The sequence below is a fragment of the Rhea americana genome, unplaced genomic scaffold, assembly GCF_003343005.1.
Source record: "Rhea americana isolate MKP2758 unplaced genomic scaffold, rheAme1 scaffold_421, whole genome shotgun sequence".
NCBI classification, from domain to species: Eukaryota; Metazoa; Chordata; class Aves; order Rheiformes; family Rheidae; genus Rhea; species Rhea americana.
In genome coordinates, this window is record NW_028186559.1 from 291,216 (window position 1) to 300,002 (window position 8,787).

General features: G+C 49.3%; 1 protein-coding gene across 1 annotated transcript; it reads left to right on the forward strand.

The window, feature by feature from the left end:
- The first annotated feature begins 461 nt into the window (after nt 1–461).
- CFAP263 (cilia and flagella associated protein 263) lies at nt 462–8,529 on the forward strand. The gene is made up of 8 exons (XM_085315197.1): nt 462–583; nt 2,126–2,287; nt 3,324–3,479; nt 4,351–4,431; nt 4,985–5,140; nt 6,346–6,453; nt 7,002–7,157; nt 8,307–8,529. The coding sequence occupies exons 1-8, from the start codon at nt 470–472 to the stop codon at nt 8,367–8,369; spliced, it is 996 nt and encodes a 331-aa protein (XP_085171323.1). The 5' UTR covers nt 462–469; the 3' UTR covers nt 8,370–8,529.
- Nucleotides 8,530–8,787: the final 258 nt, after the last annotated feature.

Sequence of the window (8,787 nt, forward strand, 5' to 3'; positions counted from 1 at the left end):
ACTCCGTGTGCCAGTCCAGGGAGGTGTAAAGCCCGGGGGGGGGGAGGGGCACGACACGACATGACAGGACGTGGCACGACAGGACACGACACGACATGACACGACAGGACACGACACCTCCTGGCAGGTCGCCAGGCTGCCACACGCCCTTGCRCGGGGCTCTGGGTTTGCGCGAGGGGTGTCCTGACGCCAGATAGAAGGGAAAAATTCAGGTCAGCGTAAAATTACGCGTGCCTCCGGACCGGTGTGGTGAGCGGTTGGAAGCAGCGCCGCCGCTGCCGCGTCCTGGTTTGGCGCGCGAGAATCCGGGCCCCCGAGGGCGTCCCGGGAGGCCTGTTTCGGCCCGGATGGGGCTGGCTCCGTCAGCATTGCCTTCGGCCGCAGGCGGTGAGCCCGCGCTCGGCCCGGCTCTCGGCCCCGAGGAGCGCAGCGCACCTAACCCCCACCTCTTTGCAGCCATGCCAACGCCATGCTCAGGATCGAGACGGAAATGTTCGAAAAATGGTACCGTAAGATGGAGCCGCAAAGCCTGTCGCACCACCTGCTCCTGGACACGCGGGACTCCTCGCCGGAGATGATGCAGGTACGGTTACGGAGTTAGGGTAGCAGCTGTGTGTTTGCAGATAACTTTGTTTCCAGGTCTGCCTCCCAACATGACTGCAAATTGCCATTCCCCTTCCCTGTCCCGCRGTTCTCTCTTTGACCTCCCCATCGTAAAGCTTGTGTGACAAGAGTTTTGAGGGCAGCGCTATGCACAGATTGCAGCAGATGAGCTCCTCTTACTGCCTCTCTCAGCTGGAAATATGTCCCCAGCTATTTGAAACAGAGTGAGCAGAACAAGCCATGCTGCTGGTCAGGAAGGTGTATGTCTCTCCCCTGACTCACATTATACTTAGACTTCACAGTGATGAACAACTTAACCTAGACACCTACTTGAAAAAAGATGCTACAAATGCTACTGGTATAGCTATAAGAATTTGGGCTCCCTTGCTGTTTCTGCATTCAGGCCAAAGGCCAGGCTGCCTTTTGATTTCTCCTCTTTCAACCAATGTTGTTTCTTTTCTGTATGACAGCACTTTGTCCTCTTGAACAGCAAGTGCCAGGGAGATGTGGAAACACATCACACACACACACACCAATGAGTTAACCCCCACAGAGCTTATTTTGAAGTAGATGTTAAAAAAATAGGGAGGCTGAGGCAAAGAAAGTAGGAGACTTGCCCACGGCTATGTCAGATCTGCGATAAGGATGCTCTGCTCCTCATCTTCTCCCTCTTGAGGAAGTTCCAGATAGACTTAGATCTATATGTGTTYGCATTCATTTGCTGCTGTTGAATGCATGTTGCTCTGTCTCTTTTCACTGGAGCTTGTGAGGAGCCCTGAATAGACTTTTGAGGGGATTTTTGTCTCTTGGCCTGAACTTCACCTTTTCACCAGCAACTCAGTGAATAGAAGTTTATGACTCTTCATGGTGGAGCTCCTTTCAGCCAGTATCTTGTGCTAGATTTTAACTGCTGCCTAAGTCCAAAGTAGCCACTTTCTATTTTTTCCCACATTGAGCCCTTGGGAACTTTACCCTTGGCCAGATGGGAGCAGTCCCACTGCAAAGTAATGCCTCTGTTGTTGTGTCTCCACACAAACTGTAATTGCTTCTGAGTGGTATTAGTTCTGAGAGCAAATTCCAGACTACTCATGCTGCAGTGATCTCAGTTCGTCAGTGTGTCTGACCCAGGCAGTTGTAAGAGATCTCATCTGTTYTACGTGGAAAGTTGTAAATAATGTCTCTGTTAATTAGCATCTGTACTACAAAGAGATGGTTCACCTGCCCACGTAAAGCCCTAGTGTTGGCTTTAACYTGTAGCCCTGGATTTGCCTGTTGGATTGAATTACAAGTACTTGTGTAGGAGGGTTTTCTGGGTAGATGGGGCAGAGGACAGATGGGGCAGCCCAGGTGTGGCCATGTGTTACCTGTGTTCTGGAGATGTCTCCTTGTCCTTGCTGTAAACTGGAATCCCTCCAACATGTGACCCTAGGGATTATTATGTTTTTGAATACATGAAAATACAGTAACAGTTGGCCAGTGATGGCTTTCTAATGGCGTCTGTGTTGTTCCTTGGTGGTTGCAGACACATGTCAGGTACAAATCCAAGTCGCGTGGTCCAACGGACCGTTTTGTAGGCCTGACAGCGGAGCAGAAATGTGAGCTGGCTGAGCGGGAGCTGGAAGAGACAAAGGAGGAGATTCAGAGGCTGAAGGAGGAGTCTGAGCAGACCCTGCAGGACCTCGAGGTATGGCTCTCCAGGGGCATTAGAATCACCAAGGTGTTGAACAATCTTGTTACTTTTCACACCTCTTTCAATATACCATCTCTCATGCCAGTGAGACAGACGTGTTTGGCAAGGGCTGTTCATAGCAGAGCACTGGTATGAGTCATCCTGAGTTGAGGGTGGGAGCCAGTACCTCACCTCACCCCTTTCTTGAGGGCAAACACACCAACAGAGAGGTCCCCAGTCTCTAAAGCTGCATTTTGTTATAACACAAACTAATAAAAGTACAGATCAGAAGACTTTTTAATAGGGAAGCTCAGCCTTGTTGTGTGAGATGGAAGAAATAGATTCTTGAAAGCAAAATCTCCCTTTTGTCTGCTTCTTGAATGTTTGTCTTCTTTTGCCAGACATATTTTTCAATCTAACAGCTCTCAAGAGCTTCCTGGTTTGATTGGACTCCGTGCAGGGTCTGTCTTTCTGCTGTCTTTAAGATCTATTCGGAGTGTGCTCCAAGTTTCCTACTTTGTGTTCCTGCTGTAGGCTCCTTGCTGCTGTATCACCATCCCTGCCTGCCCTATGCTGTCTGCCAAGAGCGCCTCCTTGCCAAGATGATCAAGAGCTCTTGGGAAAGGAGAAACCTYCTCTTCTTTTGATTGGGGCCACCTAATGCAGCATGCAGCAGCCAAGGCAAGGGAAGCAGACAGCCTGTCTCCCTTGTGTGRCCACAGGACACATGCAGTGAACAAACAGTGCTACTTTTCTGTCTTTTGTAGGTTTAGTCAGACTGGCAATGTTTGTAGCTCGGGATAGAGTGACAGACCCTGAAACTCAGGCATAAGAGATTTTTTTTTCTTTTTTGGGGTCAATGAAATAACTACTGTATACGACTATACTCTGTGTCCCAAGCTACACAGTATGAAACAGTGCTCCCAGAAGAGAAATGTTAATAACATTAGCAGAAAGTATGTCTGGTCCTTTCCTGTATTCTCTACCCCTAAAGYTTTCTGAATAAGGGAAGTTGGCACTTCTTGACTGCTGTGTGACTTTATTCCTACAGGCAGTCATGGAAGAAGCAGATATTTGGTGGGCTGATATTAAGAAAGCCATCAGTGACTTTGACAAAGATATCATCAGTACTATCTCCCAGAAGAAAGGGAGTATCTTAGCTTCTGAGAAGCTGCTGAGATACATGGAGGAGAAGAATCACAAGAGGGTCAGTGCAGCAGGGAATTTTTGAACCTGGTCTGTCATCTGAAAAGTACGTCATTTATGCAAAATGCTAGTTCCAGTACTCAAATGTGGTCTGTGTTAAATTTTCAGACCTATTTTAGCAAGTCTGTTTGGACAACTCTTGTCACACTTATCAGCCAGTGACTAGTTTGTGTGCTCATCAAACTAGTGAGCTGCAGTGCAGCTGTGGGTAGGGATTGTACAGGGTTCAGCCCTCCAACTTAGTGGAGCCTGGAAAACTGCACAGCCAGTGTTCCCACATTTGGGGCATGGTGTTGCTGAGCAGCGTTTCTCACAGAGAGAAAAAGTGCTCCTTTCTCAGCTAGAGGTGAAGCAGTGTGAAGGATGCAGAAGATGAACAGGAACTGCACAATAAGGAGAGGGGTCCAGGGCTGGAGCATCTGCCCTCTGAGGAACRGCTGCGAGAGCTGGGCCTGCTTAGCCTGGAGAAGAGAAGACTGAGGGGGGGATCTTATCAATGTGTAGAAGTACCTGAAGGGAGGGCTTCAAGGGGACGGGGACAAACTCTTTTCAGTTGCCCTATGTGAAAGGACTAGAGGCAACAGGCACAAACTGAACCACAGGAAGTTCTGCCTGAATGTTAGRAGGAATTTCTTCACTGTGAGAGTRACAGAGCAGTGGAACAGGTTGCCCAGCGAGGTTGTGGAGTCTCCTTCTCTGGAGACCTTCAAGGCCMGCCTGGATGCAACCCTGTCTAACATGCTCTAGRTGACCCTGCTTGAACAGGAGGGTTGGACTAGATGATCTCCAGAGCTCCCTTCCAACCTTACKGATTCTATGATTATATGATCCCAGACTTTGCTGTTCAGCTATAATCTGTTGTCTTTCTTTAGGATCTGATGAAAGAAAAGTTGCGCTTGAAAAACGATTCACTCAAGAGTTACAAGAAAAAGCTGCAGCAACAGCTCAGGCAGGTGCGTGTGGCCATTGAGAAGWAGCTGGGACTATACAGTCCCTTGAAGAGCAAAGGGGTACAGCCTGGTGCAGAGATGTATGGCCTGCCCTGTGGACAGGTGCATGGCCCTCTTCCTCCTCCTTGCTCTCCTTCCTTCRCTTCCAGCCTTGCTGCCTTTGTCAAAGGGCACTGTCATCTGTCAGAAAAGGTTCAAACCTGGAACATTTCTGCATGCATAAGTTGAAATCAGAAGTCTCACCGAGTGGAAGTTGGCAGACCTCTGTGCCCTGGAAAAGATCTGTGATGGATCAGTGCAATCCCCYGTGGAAGGGCTGCTGGCATGCCTAGAGCCTGACCAAAGGGAACCTGCCTATATTGCTTGGATCTACCAAGCTAGGACACAGAGCACATGGGGAGCAGCATGCTATGTCTCACATTTCTCCCTAAGCCCCAGGTCTGCAGCTAGGTTGAAGTCTGTTCATTAAGTCTGCTTTCACCACAGAGCAAAGCCCTCGTGTTTGGGATTTAACTGTGGTCAGTAATCTGTAGCTGTGCTTCCTTGGGGTTTGCAGAAGGAGCAGATGGGAGAGACGTTCCGTGAGGTCCGTTTCGAGCAGCTGCAGATTAGAAACATGCAGTACCAGGAGAAGATTGATGAGCAGAATGAGGAGCTGCTGCAGCTAAAACTGACCTCAGGAAAGACTGTCCAGGTCCTCAACTTCTATAAAGTGAGTGAAGCTCTCAGCACCTCCATTTTCCCTCTCTTCAGTTTCYAAAAGTCAGACAGCTCATTAACAGCTCTTGCATGCTTTACTTTCTCAGCCAAAGGATGCTGAACAGCACTCTGCCTTTCTACTGATTTAACAGTTCAGCTGGGAGATTTGCTTGACACGCCATAGAGTCCCACATCCCTCTCTTAGCGGTGGTGTCCTCATTCATGTTTGACTGCATGCTGGTGACAGGGCTCATGCTTTCCAACATGGCTATTTTACATGTCAGGGAAAATTCTAGTTGGAAAGAGCTTTGGTGCTGACCTGCACAGGAAAATGCATTTTTATGTAACCTGTGWCATTTGAAAGGATTTCATGAGCTGCAGCCTCGCCTCTAAGGCTCTGATTATATCAGTTGAAGTGCTTCTCTGCTGGGAGTATTTGCTCCACCAGGAAGGACCTTTCTATCTGAATCAGTCCTAAACCTAAGCTGCTGTGCTGTGGGCTGTGCTACAGTGTTTAGCAGTGTTTATAGAGGACCTAACAACTAGGTCGCTTGAAGTAGCAGCTGTGGTAACTGGATCAGTCCCCCTCCACACACACATACCTCCCACCCTGTGCCCACAGATTTTAATGGCTTTTRCTCTTTTTCCCTGTGTCTTGTCCATAGTTTGGTTCCAGCTTCCTATCTCAGCAGTGACCATGCTAGATGGGGAAGTGATTGCTGCCCAGCAGGATATRTATATACCTTACCTGTCAATAAACAGAAAGGGGAACATTTTCAAGGGGACATGGCTAGTTAGATGCCCAACTCTACCTGCAGAGAGTGTAGGACTCCTCTGCCATTTGTGTTTCTGAAGACTGGAGCTCATAATCTACATCAAGGAGTGGCTGCTGCAATGGCTCAATTCTCCTTTCTTCCATTAGGAAATGTTGGGCTGCAGCAATAGCTCTGTCTTTGTCAGCACAGTGTCTTAGCTCAGAATTACCTGCTCTCCTGGCTAATATTGCCWCAGCGCTTGGCAGCCAGCACTAGGGCATGGTGCTGCCTTCTGCAAGAGACATGAGGTGTCATGTAGCTCCATTTGGAGCATGGTTCCTGCACCATCAGCTGACATAAAGCCTGAGGAGGGCCTGTGCTTAGCAAGCAAAGATGGGTGGTTTTGCAGCTACCTGAAAGCTGTCATTGTGCTTGCTGACACTATCCTGCTCTTGTATTCCAGAGGAGGCTGCAGAATGCTATGGAAACATCAGTCTGCCTGATGAAAGATATCTCTCAGAGGAAGGAGCTGCTGGAGAAAATTGAAAGAGAAGCCATTCTGGTGGAGGAGGTAAAAGAGATCTGTTCTAGGGTTTGGGAAYCCCTGGGAGTTCACTTGAGGGGACCCTTTTAAGGTATTTTTTGTGGTACATTGAATACCAATCCCCATTTGAGGTACTGAATTGAATTGGATACCTGCGTATCTTCACTGATCTGAGAGTAAGTCCTGGAGCTTCTGCTTATGCCAGTGAGAGTCAGCAAGTTTGCAGAACAAGGCCCTTTGTGGATTTTGGCCTCGGCTTCACAAGTATCAGCCATTGGTTTCTTGAAGTTGCATTTCCTCAAGCTCTTCATCAACAGTGTCCTCTCTAGTGAGAGATGGCACCACCATCATACCAGCCTGGGATACACATCCTAGCTGGGACACCAGAGCTTTGGGCAGTGGGTTCTAAGGGCTCCCTAGCAACCATGGCTAGCAGATAGTTCCTCCCAATTACACAGCCAATGTTGAGCGTTTAGTTTATCCTGATGGCCTGCTTCCCTGGAGGACAGGCCACCAGCCRGCAGAAAAACATTTCCCTGGGATGTCCTTGCTCTCTATCCCTTTTCCTCTTCTAGGAGCGAGCCAAAGCTGAGAGCCTGAATAAAAAACTGCGGAGGCAGCTCTCAGATTACAGAGTTCCCCCTGTTCTGACGTACGTGCATGAGAAGATGGCCATTACTGACCTCCAAAACAGTCTCAAGGCCTGGGAGAGGAAAGTGGCGATCGCTGAGGTGAGTGGGACAGGGCTGGGCGTGCATCGGCCTGGGCTTGTGTTAGATCCTAGTGGGATTGCATCTGTGCCTGCCCACTTGCAGACATCCTAGGGACCGAGGTGGTTGCTCTCTACCTGCTGGGAAGCATGACTGATAGATCTTGAGCTGAGGTTTCACTGATATATAATAGAGCTGGAGGCACTTCCTGTTTACCAGGCAGTGATTGCTTCCTGCTCGGGGACAGAGGCTGACATTTTAACAGTTGAACTCAGAAGGGAAGCCGGGGCAGGGACATAGTTTGTAATTTGACAGGAAGCACCATCGGGCTGTTGTTATACTGAAACCTACAGTGTGTGTAAGGAGAAAGAGATGTGCAGGGGCTGATGCATTTCTGGCTCCGCACGTGTCAGTGAAGGGAAACGGGCTTATCYGTGGCTGAGATTGGAAAGATTTTGGGCTGGTATCCATCTAGCACTTAGTCCCACAACACGCTGGTCCATGAATGACGGGGCTTGTGTGTGTTCGGATCCAGCCTTTCACAGAGATCAGAGCTGTGTGAATTTGGGCTTGAACTATCAGAACAAGTGCTGTGAGTTCAAAAACATGGGTCTAATTGTGGCTACCCCAGTGCTTGCAGGGAGCTTGRCTACAGGACCCTTCTCACCCAGCTGCTCCCCTTTCATCTAGCACATTGGCCTGGCAGAACCGCAAAACCTAGGCACTGACTTAATCGCTGACCATATGGCAGTGCCAAGACCTATGAGCTTCTGGGCGCTTGAGAACAGAGAAGTAAAAGAAAGACCCTGTTGTCGTCCCTGGAATAACTGGAATGGTACCATTCACCTGCACCATCTTGTCCCCTGTCGGCCCCGCCACGGCAGCACACCCTTACCGCTGTGCGGGTGACTGTGGGTTTCAGCACACTGCCACTGCGCAGTCTCCAGGCTTCCCGTAGCATTCAGAGGAGAGAATGAAGTTGTGTGAAAACTGCAGGAGCTCCCCTCAGCGTGCTGTAGCGAGCACCAGCCTCAGGTAGGAGCGGAGAGGAACGAAGGGATATGTGATACAGCAGTTCAGGCCAGGCTGGATTCCTGCCTAGCAGCTTCCTCTGCATGGTATCAATTCTGTCTGAACGTGTTAAGGCCCTTCTGCTTTCTTCTCTTGCAGATGTCCTTGCAAAGCTACCGCAGAGCATGGAATCGGGTCAAGATGACTAGTAACCAGCACTAGACTGGTCTGATGCTGCAAGACAGCCAGTGGCAGCTGCAGAAAGAGCCCACCCTGTCAGGGAGTTTGCTGTCAAGTGGGTAAATGTAACATGCTGCCAGCTGCAATGAGATGAAACCGTTTCTGCATGAAATGATAAAAGAAACCCATAGCTCTGTTGTGAGGCCATCTCTTTTGTCAAGTCCCAGCATATGCCAGCTTCCATCAGACACTATTGCCTGGCCTCTTTGCAGGCCCTGCTAGGACAGTCAGCTGTGCTCTGGATGCTCCCTCCCTCCCTCCCACCCCATCATTACAAGCAGTTATTCTCTGGTGATCAAATCTGACATGTTTACAGGAGCTGTCCTTTCTCCCTGGGCCAACCCTGGTGATCACTGAAGGCAGGARGAACCAGAAGAGATTCTTTGGGAGACTTCAGAGT